Here is a 15,917-nt window from a genome sequence, read left to right on the forward strand (position 1 = left end):
AACAGATTCACATTTTGAGTCGATGGCCTCTCTCTGGAGAGATTCGATTTTGAAGGGTTCACTTGGATCGGCTGCAATTTCCACGCAGCCCTTTTCAATTTCTGACATCTCAGCGCAAAATCATCAGGCAGACGAATCACATCAGACATACATCCAGTCTACACGCATAGAAACACACATCTATGAGTGGCTGGTGCCTCAGTAGCTCAGGCTCTGACAAATCCCTGAAGTGCTTCGGAATGCTCACTGTAAAATTAGTGGTGGTTTAATTCTAGTGTTATTTAATTCTCCAGAAACCTACCCCACAATTTAGCTTTACGCTCATCGTTATTCACATGAAAAATCTGATCAGACTGAGGGCTGAAGGGTTTAATGTGGGTCAAAAACACAGGCCATCATTATCTATTCTACCACATTATATCTCATCTGTACTCAGGATGGCAAGTCACACAGGGAAAGAGACAGAACATCGGGTCTGACATGGCACTAAAATAAAGATTGTGAGTGCATTCATGTGTCTACACGCGGGGTCAAAATGCAGACACATGAATGCACTCACACTTTCTTCTCATAAACTTGTTGTTTATGAATGAATACACACACAACCAATGACACAGACAGACACACACACACACACACATGCCATTACTGCCCTTGCCCTGCCATAACCTGTATTGTTGCAGTGAAGCACCAGTTCTCACCACTGAACATCTTATGTCTGCATGACAGAAATATAACGTACACACAGAGTCATTACTTCCACTGAACTAGTCCTCATTTGATGGATGGGAAATGATGTGAGAAAATGTTGAACTATGGCAATAACAGAATATTTCTTCCTCCTGTCGCAGGATCGATGCAATTTCGGGGTTAATGTTTGAACTAACTGGAGGGAAATGACCACATCTGTCCACCTGAGGTGATCACAGCAAGGTCGTATTTGATGGCCACTTTAGTGAGTATTCACAATGTCAATAGGTTCCTCCTCGACTTAAGTCCAAAATGAAAAGTCCCCACGACTTGCAAATTGACCGCATGAAGGTCCATACAGATAGTCACTTTCCACACGAGGTGAACCCTCGTGAAATTGGCGATTCCCCAGTTTTCCCTCAAGTGCCACAAGAAGATTAATATTTTAGCTTTGAAGTATCGCAACAATTATTGGTTAGACTGTAAAGCCATTTGTTAAACCCAAAAGGATAAATTGCGATGATATAATTATAAAATAAACTCAAAAGAATCACAGGAAAATACCTCATGAATTGAGAAGATAGTTATGAGATTATGTAATTAAGAACACTGTATTGTTTTTCTTTGTTAAATACGAGGACTGATTTACTCTGTCTGGAGCAGAACATACCATGAAATATATATATATATATATATATATATGATTGTATTGATAAACCATAGGGACTGCTCTCTGGATAAAAGACTATCTTCGGGACAGAAAAGATTAACACAATGTCAAAGTTCATACAGTATTAATATTGCATTTATATATTAGACAGACTCAGGGTGGACAGCGACCTGCCCCGACCGTTTGGGTTGAAAGGAGAGAAATGGTGAAGAGAGAAGGAAAAAAGAGTGACCAGTGGGAGTATATCTCTGTTAAAGGTTTAATGGTGATAGCAATAATTACAGCAGAAAAGACAGTAATTAGAGTTGAGCAGAAGTGTCAGATCGGGACTCTGCATCCCTTGAGATACCTTCAGAATGAGGACAGAGAAGAAGAGCCTTCAAAAGCGAGGGAAAGAGAAAGAGAGAGAGAAAACAAGCAGCCTATGGAAGGACATACCTCCGCCTCCCATTCTGCTCTTGGAAACTCGAAGAACCATAAGTAAACCTGTATTTTAAGAGTGAAGTTATCTATTGGGATATTTCACTACTTTGAGATATGGTGGAGCTTGACCAATAAGGATTTGTATGTCGGGAGAAGAAGCGAGATTTCTGTTCTGGATTCAACAGGGAGCCAATGCAGATAACAGATCCATGATAATTTTAACGGAATCCTTCTGAGACACAATTTTTTCATAGCTGTCATAATACAGCCATAGAGACTAGGACAGTCAAAAACAACTCCAAGGTTCCCTACAGTAGAACAGGTGGCCAAGGTGATGCCACACGAAAGGATTCTACGATAAGGGAATTTTGTGCTGAGGCGTTCAACTAAATTCTTAACTTTTCCGTAAATTCAGAAGTAAAACACGACCAGTCAGGTAGTCCTGAAGTTTGACTACCTGATTATTTTTGTCTGGCGTAATACAGCGGAGTGTCTGTAAACTGTGCTATATCTGATAATATTGCCTGACAGAAGGATATACTGTATATATGTTGAGAGTTTCGGTCCCAGTAGAAAATCTTTTGGAACTCCATGTCCAATGTTTGTGTGCCTGGGAAACAAACTGGAATCTATCCAATATAGACGATTCCCTTTGATCACAATTAATTGTCCAAAGGAACAGCTGACTAAAAGCATTTTTGTTCGATACAATTTCAGCTGCACCTTTTTCACTTCAATATGAATAAAGTCACAAACAACTCTGGAGTGTTACATTTTATTTGGTCTCATCTCTTTTTGAGCTTTTTCCTTAGTTTTTTTTTTCCACAGGTTAAAACCCATTATAATAGCCAAGAGAAATAAAAACATTTTCACATACTGTATACAGAAATAATCCTCTTGACACACAACAATAAAAACAGTTGATTAGGCCCAGCCCAGTGCGAGATTTCACAAAAATGCAACAATAACGAAGTTTTCAAAGCCTGATGACCACTAAAACTCTAACTCAAAAAGAGCAGAGACAGTTCTGAGAGAGATGTAAAAATGGCTGCCAGGGCAATGCAACAATTGCGTTATCACATCGCCTAGGCTGTAATAAAACACACACACATAGAAAAGACATGGAAATGAATCTGGAACAATTATAATTAAAAGCAAATAGATACAAAGATGGAGAGGTCGACCTTGTCCACCACTTGAAGGTGGTGACAAAATCCTCATCTCCCTCAAGCAGTTTTATGCACATAAAAATTCAGTATGGGTGCCCAAAGGGGACATTTGACCACAATTTAGGTTTGGGATTTTGCAATTATGTACACAAAAAAAAACTGATTTCAAGCTCTACCAGGCAATTCTCTTGAATTTTCTGCTACACAAAAATACTCTGGTTTGTAGAGGAATCGTTTTGATACAGATTTGGTCGAATTCAGAGAACTGGAATGTAAAGTTAATCTGCCTCATGTGAAGCACCCATACACGCAACTTAAATACTCCAGTGAAAACCTATAAAAAATGTTTTGATCATATGAAGCAATCATCCATCATCCTAATGTAGACTGCGTCCATAGCCATCTATACAGAAACATATTTTTAAATCCAGTGTGTAAAAAGATAGCCATTTATAAATATCCACTTTCCCCCCATTTATAAATGTTGTATATGCCCCTAGCTTGCTGGTAGGAAGCTGTCAGAAGGAAAAGCCTTTTACAGTAATGTGATGCTGTGAGTGGAAGAGATGTGACCGGTGAGTCATGGGGATTTGTACCATCCAAACCATTTAAAATTTCTATTATGGATCATTTAGAGTTCAGCTAGTTAAGCCCCAGCATGAGCACCTGAAAGAGACCACCTACTGTTAAAAACCCTTGAGCTGCTGTCAAATACTTTACCTTGAATTATATCTGTGCCTTAAAAGACATTAATCGGGTTAAGTGTCGGCTGTAATCTTAGGACTGAGTGTTTATTAGACACAGCGCGGACACTTAAGTCAATTTCATTTCGTAGGCATTAAATTAAGTGTAAATAGGCAAAGGCATAAAAACCCAATGTGGACATTGGAATTTTGTTACTACTGATTTTTGGTTGATTTACTCAAGCTATAACTGCTTTTTACGCTGAGGTCGGACGTTCAGCATTCTTTCCACAACAACTTCACAATAACACGTTTTTTCACACCAGCATTTCAGAACAGAAAAAAAATCTTTCCAGTTAATCAAGTATTCATAAAGCACATCATGGGACAATTTTGAAGAGGGCTGACTGCTTAGCATTTTAAGGCGGGAAAAATAATTGGAGGTGAGTGAAAGGCAGCCGACTGATGTACAGATGTAAGGTCTTTGTAAAATGTTTCTCAGACAGTGTTGTAAAGAAAGAAAGGAATGTAATAGACATCACTTCAACCGACCAAAATATCAGCCTGCCTCCACGAACCCTGCTGGTGCGATTGCCAGAAGCTGGTGAGGGAGTCATGGACAAGTCGGCTTCTAGCAATTTTTCAGCATGTGTTTCAGGGGCATAGCCTTGGCTAGAGGGTCGATGGGAGGGGAAGAGATGTATCAATTGCATTATTTCGAAGTGTAGCCAGCTCTTACTAGCTTTTCCAGTATCACCAACCTTAGCTTTAAATTTATGTTAATTTCAAATTATATACCCAGGGTTGAAGGGCACATTTTAGTTCCTAGTGTTGTGTGGAACCAGAGGCGTTGTAGAACTAGCTTGGGCACCTGATTTGTAGAACGATTCCACATGATTAAGATAAAATGCAAATGTAGTAACTAATCATTTGCTTTTATCTGTGAACAATGTCAAGCACACGGAAATATAAATCAGTCTGCACAAGGGTTGTTTACTCAGCGCACTCATTCAGCACTAGGAGCAGACATTTCGAGAGTGAACAGGTTCTCTGCAGAAAGATCATGAAGTAATTGAGTGTCACTAGCTTCGCAGAACAATAATCTCGACCATGGGGCTGCTGCATGCTGTTGAGAGAAGGGGGGTTGAGTGTGTGGGCCTCGGACTTAATCTCAAAGCTAAAATCCATGTTTATTTTGTGAACAGAGCGCCAAGAGCCTGTCACTGTGGTCTTGGAAACAAATTGGTCATCCTTTCATGGCTCCGATTCGTTTAGTTTTCGATGATACAGAAAAAGAGGACAGCAGATGGTGACCTTGGATGCACAGACAGAAGCAAATTAGAAATAATATTCACTCTTTGAAAGACCGAGCATTAGCTTTTGCACTTTGCGGGGCCCGTTGCAGACATGGCTTTTGTCCACGTCCCTCTTGGGATATGCATTCCTGTACAGCTAAAGAAAGGTCATATTTGATAATTTGGTCTCAGCCTGTTAATGCCAAACAAAGGCCCGGACAGGTGCTTTAGTTTCATACGAGCCAGAAAGAGCAATAATGAGACCCTGGCACAGACGGCTGCCTGTGAGACAGCTGAAATGAGCCTGATAACCAGGTACATTTGTAACATCTACTTAATTGAACAATAGCAAGCAGAGGTGCAATCGGGTGAGAGCCAGTGAAATGCTAGGGCATCTAGTTAGGTGCTTCAGAATTTACTCTTCAGTGAGCCGCCAAGGTGAGACTTCATCAATAAAAAAATTATCATCAATATTCAGCCTGAGTTTTCCCAAACTTCTTGCTGTTCTACAATTTTTCTCCATAGCCACACACAGAAAACATGCTTTAACTAGAGCTGAAGCAATTTGAGAAATACAGTGTCCTTCTGACTCGACTCTCCGGCTTCGCTGAAGTCGACACCAGAAATGGGGACGTTTACGTGCAGGTCTTTCTTTGTTACTTTCAATAATCAGAATAGTTCAGTGCAGGAGTTGTAACGAATCTTTGAGATTCCGTTTTTTAAAGGTTCACAAATCTACCCCGGAGCTTGGCATGTTTACAGAGAAGGCTGTGCAGAAACTAGATTCAGTCCTTCTCAGTACAAGATCTTCTCTGTGTTATAACTGATGGGTTTACACAACACTGTGATGCTCGCTTTGCTGTTGGCTGTTAACTGTAATGATACAGCAGCAGTAGAACATGTCCCTGCTCAATGTAATCAGAGAAAAGTATTAACTTCTGCCAGCATCACCCGCCACCATGTTGTTACTGTGACAAACGCACTGATTGGGTCATATTGATACATTTATAAACTAGAATTAAATCACAGTATCTGCATTGTGTTGAATATGTTAAAGTGTCTTAAGCCATAACTATATTTTATACCATATGTCCTGATTTACCGAAAAACAGCACGAATGATGACTATGGAGCACCAAAACTGGCAAAGTGCAGGAACAGGTTATCAGACAAGTCAAAATATGATTTAAAACATCAACAAATAAAAGTGTTGGGCAAAAAAGTAATTCGGGGTTTAAAAATATAAAGCTTTATGTGATTAGCACCAGCAGGAACTAGATTAGCACTTCAATGTGATGTCCGTGTGTAAAACAAATAGGGTTTTACTGGAATTTTGACAAAAAAATAATAATAGAGTCTACAGCAGGTTTAACAAGTGGATGCTGCTACTATTAAACAAAAAGTATATGGTTGAATCTATGTAAACGTATATCTGCTGTTGACAATTGGCAACACTTTTCACTCGCTTTTACTAAGCCAACAAATAAGTGGCTTGCAATATGATTTTCTTTCCCCATTCTTGATAATGGCTCCGAAACACAACTGCCACTAGTTGGTGCCTCTTGGCGTGATGAGGGTCACGGACTTGGGTTGCACCACTGTGCCGTCTCATTAGCTTTTATTCATGCAATGTATTGGCAATTTGCCATTCGCTGATTGAGGCAACGGTCTGAGCTTTGAATTAAGATCATCAAATCATGTCTGCTCCCTGCCGCCCTGTGGAGCTGGTGGCCAGATATCACTCCCTCCTGCAGAGAATGCACTTCCATTCTCCCCGGCTGCTTGTTGTAGAGACGCTGATTTCCAATGACGGATCGGGCAAAGCCTCCAAGAGCAGAGAGCCGCAAACAACCCATCAGGACTTTCTTATGGGAGTGCTGGTTGTCAGCTGCGGCAGATGGGTGGCAGCCATGGCTCATAAATCTGACAGCCAAAACTAAGAATTGCTCGTTCCTGTCATATATGTGTCCCGGTCACGTCCTACCAAAAAAATTTCAAATTCTTAAGCATTTCAACATATTAGCATGAACAGGTCATTTGGCAGCAGGTGAGGTTTCGCACCACTTCAAATGAAACACTTCCGAGGAATGATTTCCAGAAATAAAATAATTTCCCCAACTCTGACGCATAAGTTATTTGTGAGATCCATGGTGACTGCTGTTATTACAAGTAATATTTTATGTAGCCGGACTCAAAATGCGCGCCCTTGATAGAAAACGGCAGGTAATGCTTTTTCAATATAAGCTCTGGGGGAGAATTAAAGTGAGCACTGAGAGAACATCCAGACCAGACATGATTGGCGGCTTGAAGTGGATACTTGACACACGCTGCATTTGTGACAGAAATAATCAGCCAGACGTTTCAATCATCTCAATTTCCTTTGTGTAGCCTTTTTTTTTACTCACAGAGCTCTGTTGACAATAACAGCCTTCCGAGCCTAATGATTATCAGAGGATGGCTCTTGTGACTTTGTGTGTTGACACAGAGACGCGTCAATAACTCATCCCTGTCATGTCTATAAAATGGCGGCGCGGACGAGAGCAGAGGACGGGTAGGGAACAGCGCTGAGGGACACAGCAGCTAAATCAAACCTTCAACGTTTGCCCGACTTTGAAGAAGATCCACACAGCTCATGTCCTGTTGATGGCAGGAGAAACGGGACCAGAGGTCGATATGAAACAACAGCAAAATGGGGAATGTGGGTGATCCTACAAGCTCTATCTGTCCGGAAGAAGCAACTAGGATGGAGGAGCTGCTGCTTTTTCTTCCATGTTCTCAACATTAATATGATATAAACTTTGTATTCTACTCTTTGCTTCAAATTGCATCCTTTCCTATGTCATGAGAAGAATTTGTACAATTATTTTGTCTTTCCGAAACAGACACTCCAACACCTCCGGTCCATTTTACAGAGCAGATGCCAGGTGTGTGTGGAGGTGGGTTAGTAGGCCGCTTATGAGCTCTCTCAAACTAACTGTGTAACCCTTGACATTAAAAGGGATTTTTAATGCCAATGGATTTTTTTATCCTCCTTCCATCAGTTTTCAATTTGTACAACCAATTGCAGCACCACAAATGCTTTCAAGAGGAGTGTGCACCATTATTTCCATTTTTTTCACAAATTAATGACATCTCCCCCCTCTCAACAACAGCAGGCCTTTCACCCCCTCAAGTGCAGCCATACAGAACTTTGACCATTTGAAGTGGCTGGACTCTTCACTGTACAATCTACCTGCTCTTACCAGTGAGTATTACTTTGGATGTCCAGTAGTAGATAGAACAGATAGGTAAATGTGCAAAAGAAATATAAAATAAAGCTCCCCTTTCCATCCAAAACAAATCTGATTCCCTCCCAGCATCTCCCCAGTAAATGGATTGTCCTTGAACGAGTGCCATTTCTTCCTGTTTTTTTTCACGGACAGAAACCTGGCTGTTACTGAATTGAACGCTCTGCAGTGTGCCCGCCAGAAAAAGCTTCCACAGAGCAAGCAAGCAAAGGAAAGGGAGCAAGAAGAAAAAAGGAGTACAGCTATCTACCACATCACCTGAGGGGGAAGGGCACAGAAAAAGGTGAGTGTCCACAGACACAAACTTTATGCATTAAAAGTGCGCGACTTCTACCGAGATGGAATCCGATGCAGCAAGCGGCTACAATACCTTGTGAGGAGGATGCGTGGCATTAACGTAACGTTGGGGGAAATTAATTAAGAAGATATCCAAACGCATTGTTAATTCTCCCTGCTCTTATCAAGAGGCTAATTATCGCTATCAACCTCCTCCATTCGTCAGCAGGATTATTAGGCTAATCTCAAAGCTTTCCCCCTTCGGAGACGAGGTCTTTCCCTCTTCATCGGAACAAAGCGGTTATTGTCTTCCCATGACACGGTGTCAGTGATGAACCCAATCAGTATTTCTACCCTGTAATGCTCCAGTGAAAACATGGGTTACATGACTAGTTTGGGCCTCGTGTAAGTGGGTCTCTTCCAGTTGCTCACATGCCTGACCTACGTCAATTAGGTTAAGGGACTAGATGCTTGGGAACCCGGCTCACTCCGGTTATGCATCACAAGTCTGAGATGTTGTGAACTGCCACACCTCATGCATTTCCCAGAATGCCTTTTGAGAAAACTGTCTGAACATGTTACATTAGGTGTGTACAACAACCGCTGACAATAATGATTGTGAGCCAAGAGTGGAATGAGGCCGTTTGTCCGTGGTTGCTCTGGTGCAGTCTCCTCTGTTGAGGCTACTGATGCAAAAAAAAAATATTGTTTCAGTGTCTCTGCAACAAATTCCTCACTGTATTAAAATGCTCAAACGTCTCTGCTGCATCTGTGCTGAGAACATATCACAGTAATCTAAAGGTTCCTACCAGATGTTTTCATTACTGACATAATAGTTTAGGATGGATTTCTTTTCTGACCCTAGATCTGTGAGTAGAGTTCAATAACGCCTAAGCTCAAGTTGTGCAAAGCCAGCCTACAACTCACAACGTCCCTGAACTATCTGATGTTTGACGCGTGTTACCAAAGGACTTGTTTTACATTGTCAAATTGTTGCACAGAGTTAAATGGTAATAATACCTCTCTCATGTGTGTAAGCTAAATATGTTGCTCACATCAGGAGATGATTATCTTAGCGTAACTAAGCATGAAGACTAAAAACAAGGGGAAGCAGCTAGCATGGCTCTGTCCAGCGGTAGCAAGTTGGAGTTGATGTTGAATACATTGAATAGACAGATAAGAGAGTGGTGTCAACAATGTCAAACAAATCTTTTGGAATCAGGTTTTGCATCTCTCCTATCAAATTTGTATTTTAATATATAGTGTTATAATGCATATATTTTCTAAAAACCTTTTATTTTATTCTCTGATCTATATTTTTGATTTATTTTTATTGTTTTTGTCGTGGTCCGTATATATTTCTATTCTTGGCTGCAGCGACTGTAATGAAATCTAACATACAGGGGTAAAAAAAAACATGAATTTCAAATCTTCCAGCTCCTACCTTCTCGGATACAAATTTTGATGGATCCACGACAAAGAAATGTAACATTTCAGATCTAGATCTTCTAGTTCAAGAACTGAATAAAAGGACCAATGACGACCAAGTTAGTGGTGCACTGTGACATTATAGGCTGGCTTTGTGAGGCCACTGTGGAGATTAGTGAAGGAAGTGTCCATATTGATGTACTGTAGTATCTTCTAATAGTTATTTTAGTTTGAACCTTCCTAAAGCATCAGACGGGTGGTGATAAGACAGTCAGGATAGTGTCATACAAGTCAATCAACTACAGAAAAGTATATTAAAGTTAGGTTTAAATACTATTGTCTCTCTGTATCATCCAGTGTGGCGAACCCACCCGTCTGGCACTCTGCGGAGGCAGAAACAACTTATTTGCAGACACTCTTTGGCCCAGCTCTTACACTGTCACAGTGGCATTCTTTGGCATACGGAGGGAATGCAGAGGGCTCCCCTGTCTTGTTTCCTGGGCTCTGTCGCCTGCCAGCCAAATGAATCTGTCCAATCCCTGGCATTTCCAGAGGAATGTTACTGGAATGTTATCTGCTTCAAAGTGGATTGCCTGGGTCATGGTTTTGTCTTGGATTTCATGAGCAGCCTAGAATATCCACTCTGAGTGCTTTCTCCCATAATGCAACAGGGCAGACTGTTTAAAAAAAAAACAACAGTAAGCTTTCCTTGAACAATGAGTCTAGACGTACATGCGCACACACATGGAGACGACATTTTCTTCCACAGCAACGCTAAGCTGATTTCCAAATTTAAACCAAATTCAAAGCATCTTCCCTACACACCAGATTATCCATTCAAGGAACCTTGAAAAGATATATATTAAGAACACTTCATGAAATAAGGCACTCCAATTTTTCATTGTCCTGAATGCTTTCAGTCTGCAGAGAGGTAGAGACAGATGAAGCCGTGCAAGTCGCCTTATCCACCTCTGCATTGTCACAATGCTTCAAAGGTAGGGGGTGATGAAAGCAGGTGATATGAGCGGTCTGATAGGATCTGAAGATGGAACTAGTGATCTGTGGTCTGCTCCTTCAAAGGGATAGAGAAACAGAGATAGAGAGGGAGAATGAAACGGGCACCAGCTATTGGTTTACCTTTCCTTTAAGATGTAGGACAAAGTAGTGGAAACAGTCCTGGGCTGTGTTCCTGTGATAAAACTGCACTTTTCAACACTCAGAAGGGAGAGGTGGTCACAAGCCAACAGACGAGGCCTTGTTTAGAACCGGTCATCTCTGTGCTGGGTAGGGGACTTGAAGGGCTTGAGCCCCATTGTCCGGCGGGGGTGAGCCCTCTCTTTGGTGCCATCCAGGGGCTTGCTGCAGGCCGCCCAGCCCAGGTCAATCAGGGGCGAGTCGGCTGGGTTGAGGGGGACTATGCGGAATGAGGGCAACGTGGGCGAGCCGTTGGTGGAGCACGGGGCGGAGCGGGACGTGTGAAAGGGAGTTGAGAAGGGGTCGAATGGTGAAGCTGTGTCCGAGTCGCCCAAGGGGTCAGCTTTGAGGGCAAATGGATCACAGTCCGGTGTTGGGAACGGGTCACAGTTGGTGAACGGGTTTGTAGGGGAAGGCTGATAGCCCAGGGGGTTGCTGTCCGAGCGGATAGGACTGCGGCCCACAGTTGAGATGAAGCTCCAGGGGTCGATGCGGGGGCGGATGGGTGACGGGCGGGGCCGGGGGATGACGCTGACCTCCAGGCGGCGGGTTTTGGGGCTCCAGAGGGCAGGGTTGGGATGGAGAGAATAGGGCACAGAAGGTTTATCCTCGGTGTCCTGTGTGTCTTGGCAGAAGGGAAGGTCCAAAACTGGAAAGAACAGAAAGAAAAACATCAAACATGCTCTGCAGGATTTCAGAATTAAAACTCTTAATGGCTGAGGGACTTACGAATGACAAATACAAAAGTCAAAAACTGAGCTGAGGCAAAGATATCCTGAATAGTTATATAAAGATTCTAGACAACAGTCTCGTCGACAACAGACTCTGTAAGATGAGTAAAATGACAAAGACTAATATATATATAAAAAAGGTTTAAACATTCAACATATTAAACATCTTCATCATCCCGTCCTTCATGTTCTTGCTGGAGGAGTTTTTAATTGTTAATCTGGAATGTGCTTTCAAACTGCTGCTCCACTGCTCTTTTTATTGCATTCTTACCCCATCTGAATGCATTCGTGCATAGTTCTAGAAAACACATACTCTAAAAACATGCTGACATTGATCCAGACAGAAACATGAAAGTGGAAGACTACTGTTGCAAAAAGAAATGGAACAAGCACCAGCGCAGAATGTTGATGTAATTAGTCTAGATTTAAGAGAACAACATAGTGCCGTGTAACTACATGACGGAGCTGCAAGCAGCAAGCAGCAAGTGTAAATTAGCACCGACAAGAACATTAAACTCAGAATAAATCACCTCGGATGAACATTCGCAATGTCCAAATGTGATGGGTCTGCCAAATGGCATTACTTACGTGAACAGCAACTCTCCGTGCATGCAAAAGATAAAGCTGACAAGACAGGGGAATCGGGAGTCACATGAGCAAACCAGTGTCGGTCTCCTCTAAATTCATCTCTCTCTTTCAAGCTTACATTCACAGCCAGTAACCTTGTGGCAGTCTGTCAATGCATCTGAGTCATTGCGCTCAATAAACGTAATAAGACGCTTAGCTAAAACATTCCCTGTTTAATTAAGTGTGGCTTTTCGCCTCTGTGCGCCCCATGTAATGAGCGCATGCGGTTTGTGAGATCACGGTTGTTTGGCGGCGGAGCAGGCGAGATATGTCTGCTCGCAACCTGGGGGCAGCGCTGGGAGAACGGCTCTGTGGAGAATCCGGGGCTTTGTGAGTCAAGCGGACCAGATACGGAGTGTGAAATGTTCCCAGGGGGCACTGTTAAAGCCCCTCGCAAAGCCCACTCGCTCTTAAAACAACCAATACCCACGCCTCCGTCGTTACAGCTCTAAACTGTGTCAGTGCTTCTAAGATACGCTTATTACTCTTTGGGAAAAACATGTCAATGTACTGTAAATGAAAGCAGCTGGTATGCAGATAATGTCTGGGAGCACGGCACTGTACAAGAATTAAAACACAAGTGTAAATATGCCCCATGAGAATGGAAAATTGCCTATTTCAAAATGTAATTTTGAGGGGATAATGAATGCTTAACCCTCTGGCGTGTACTCTTTTATCATGTGTCATGCATGTATTTAACACAACATACAAGACACATTACATGTCTGGATATGAGCATATTTGCACTCAATGCAACCATAATGCACAGCTGGGCTCAAGCCAAAGACTCTGAGGGAGAGCCCAGAAAGACTTTGCCGTGTCGGTGAATTCATGAACAGATGATCAGCAACTCTGAATCCAGCACTTTCAGGCTCTGTGACCTCAGCTGTGCTGCCTCATGTTTCGCCGTCAACTTTGCAATAAAAGAGAATCTCTGACTCTCGGGGAAAACAACAGGGGCAGAAGATTTGATGCAAGCTTTGCTGAGCAAGTATTAGTACTGGGGCCAGCTGTTACTGGAGATATGCAAATTGTTATTCAAGGTATAACTTGGATCCAGTTTCAGTGTTTGGGGCGCCCTGAAGAAATGTGGTCATATCATGGAACTATGTTAAAAAGAAACCAAAGACCCAATCAGGAGAAGAGATAAGGTTGGGAAGCAAGAGAAAAATGGCTTCTAGCCCTGAGTATGAGTCAGAGGATTTCTTACACTTCACATAGTGTAAGGATCTTTTCCTCTAAAATTGGTGGAATACTCCTTTAAGGTGAAAAACTGACCTAGCTGGGAGGTGTGCAGGCCTTGGCTGGACCTCCTCCTCCGGTCAGCTTTGTGCTCCCAGGCCTCGCAGCTGGTCTCCCCGTTGGAAGAATTGGAACTCAGGTTCCATTCGGTTGGGCTGCTCTTGTGGTGCCGCGGGGGGGTCCTGGGGCTCTGCGGACTGTGCGGCGTCCTGTGGCCACACCTCTCACGCCGGTTTGGCGGGGGTGGAGTCAGGGGCAAGGGCTTGAGTTCTTGGTACTGCAGAGCTAAATCCAAGAGTGGTCTGGGGAGCGGCTCAGAGGTGGACAATGAGATGAGATCGTCCACTACTGGGGGGTCTGAAATGAGGGGCTTAGGGGAGGAGATCTCCAGTTCGTAGGTGGTGCGTTCCTCTTGGGATGGGGGGTTAGTTCGAGGGGGCACCCTTGGGGGCATATCAAGGCAGCGACCCAACCCTACTGAGGCCAGGAGGGAGGCACCCCCGAGCAGGGCCTGGTGCGTGCCCTTAATCAGGCCACTGTGGGAACCCCTCTCAGGCCTGGGGGAGCCAGCTGGGGAGGAGCCACCTTCCTCGCTGCCCGAGTCTCCCTGAGGTAGAGGAAGCCGCAGGCTGTTCTTCACTGAGGAGCCTGCAGAGAGAGAAAAATGATTTTTTTAAGTTTCAGCAAGACAGAGAAGGAGAAAGAGACAGAAAAAAACCACTCAGTGCATTTATTATTCATTTAGCGTCTATTTATAATTCACACCCATGCCAGTGTGAATTATAACACCAGCTAATGGAAGATGCAACTGGCGTTTAGGCAGGTGATGGAGGGCGCCGGTTACCGTTCTGTGCAGTGGGTGGGGTGGGGGTGCAGGGTCTGTACTCCTCAAAGTCGTCCTTGGACTCTCCGTTCTCATTGCTGTCTGACCCCAGGAGCTTGGCTCTCATCGAAAGACTGAAAGCGACAACAAATTAAGAAACACTGAAGCGTGTTGCTGAACTAAGTTGAGTCCTTGTCAACCCTAAATGTTCACATGTTAAAGAAAATGCTTTACCTGCTTTCCTGTGGACTGAGGCGCAGCATTTTGGGGCTTTTGGGACTTTTCGGGCTCTGGGGCCTCCAGTGGGTGCACAGCCTCATGTCTCCATTGGATTGTTTGAGAGTGGACGGCTCCAGAGGCCAGGCTGGGCTCAGCCCGAACGACCTGCTGTTGTCACTGGGACTGACTGCAAAGAAAAAGGGAGAAAAATATAAGCTGGCACATTATCAGTATGCATGCCACCCGGCTGTATACTAATGAGGTGAGTGAGGCATTTTGAAAAGGCATCTTTCACAACAACAACAATTAAGGCAGGCTTACACTCGTCTCCGACACGGTGACATTTAACTGACCCCATGGCTACATTTCATGAAACTTCAACAAGTCACAATCTCTTCTAAATTGTGTTATGATGACGTCATTATAGGGGATTCAGTCTATTGGGCAATGTCAGAATGGTTTGCAGAGTAGGAGGTGGAAGGAAGGGAGGAGCATCTCTTACACCAAAATAAGCAGGTTTTTAAACTGGCTAAAAGAAAGGAGGGATGCTGATTGAATCCATTGCATACAAAAGTTGGATGTTAGTGGGTTTCTGAACCAATTGAAAAGGGACTTGAGAGAAAATGAAAGGAAGTGCAGTGTGCAAATAAAAGCTGTGAATTTCAAATAGCGTTCACACTATTTACCTCCCCACCGACTGGCACATGCTCCAAACACATAGCATGTGAACAGTCAGTGATGCACAGACTGGGCGTCCTGCCACAACACCTTGCACTCACACATTTTTAACCTCACACCCCCGACAAAGTTAAATGGAACTTTCTCGACACAAAGGCTGACACGTTTGACAAAGGAAGGGACAAAAGTGGAAAATAGAACTTTTAAAAACTTTAAATCTATTGTTTTTATTTCACCGATTTCTGGCAACGCTTATTTCCAGCGATTCCCTCGCTCGTTCCTGTCACTTCCATTGCGGCTTCAGAAATTGCGGCTATGCTCTCTGAACGGACAAGTCGTTCTGTTTCAATTGGCCTGTACTACACTCGCGGCGTGGCTTGTGCACTTTGCCTCTCATCTCTCTCTGACACAATGTTTTTCAAAGCATCCACAGAAAGTCAGTTGATGGTGTCAGGGTTGCAATTTCACCAATATCAAACTGGG

General features: G+C 43.2%; 1 protein-coding gene across 1 annotated transcript in view; it reads right to left on the reverse strand.

Annotated features, from left to right (window-relative positions):
* Window positions 1-2,544: 2,544 nt before the first annotated feature.
* The window catches only part of LOC132996202 (mitogen-activated protein kinase kinase kinase 11), a 45,181-nt gene continuing 31,808 nt past the window's right edge, over window positions 2,545-15,917 (reverse strand). The window contains exons 7-10 of the mRNA XM_061066532.1: window positions 14,772-14,943; window positions 14,559-14,671; window positions 13,751-14,362; window positions 2,545-11,763 (exon numbers count right to left, since the gene is read on the reverse strand). Coding sequence (XP_060922515.1) covers window positions 11,180-11,763; window positions 13,751-14,362; window positions 14,559-14,671; window positions 14,772-14,943 — 1,481 coding nt within the window. The 3' untranslated portion in view covers window positions 2,545-11,179. The remainder of the gene's footprint in view (window positions 11,764-13,750; window positions 14,363-14,558; window positions 14,672-14,771; window positions 14,944-15,917) is intronic.

This window comes from Limanda limanda, chromosome 22 (assembly GCF_963576545.1).
Source record: "Limanda limanda chromosome 22, fLimLim1.1, whole genome shotgun sequence".
In the NCBI taxonomy this organism is placed as follows: Eukaryota; Metazoa; Chordata; class Actinopteri; order Pleuronectiformes; family Pleuronectidae; genus Limanda; species Limanda limanda.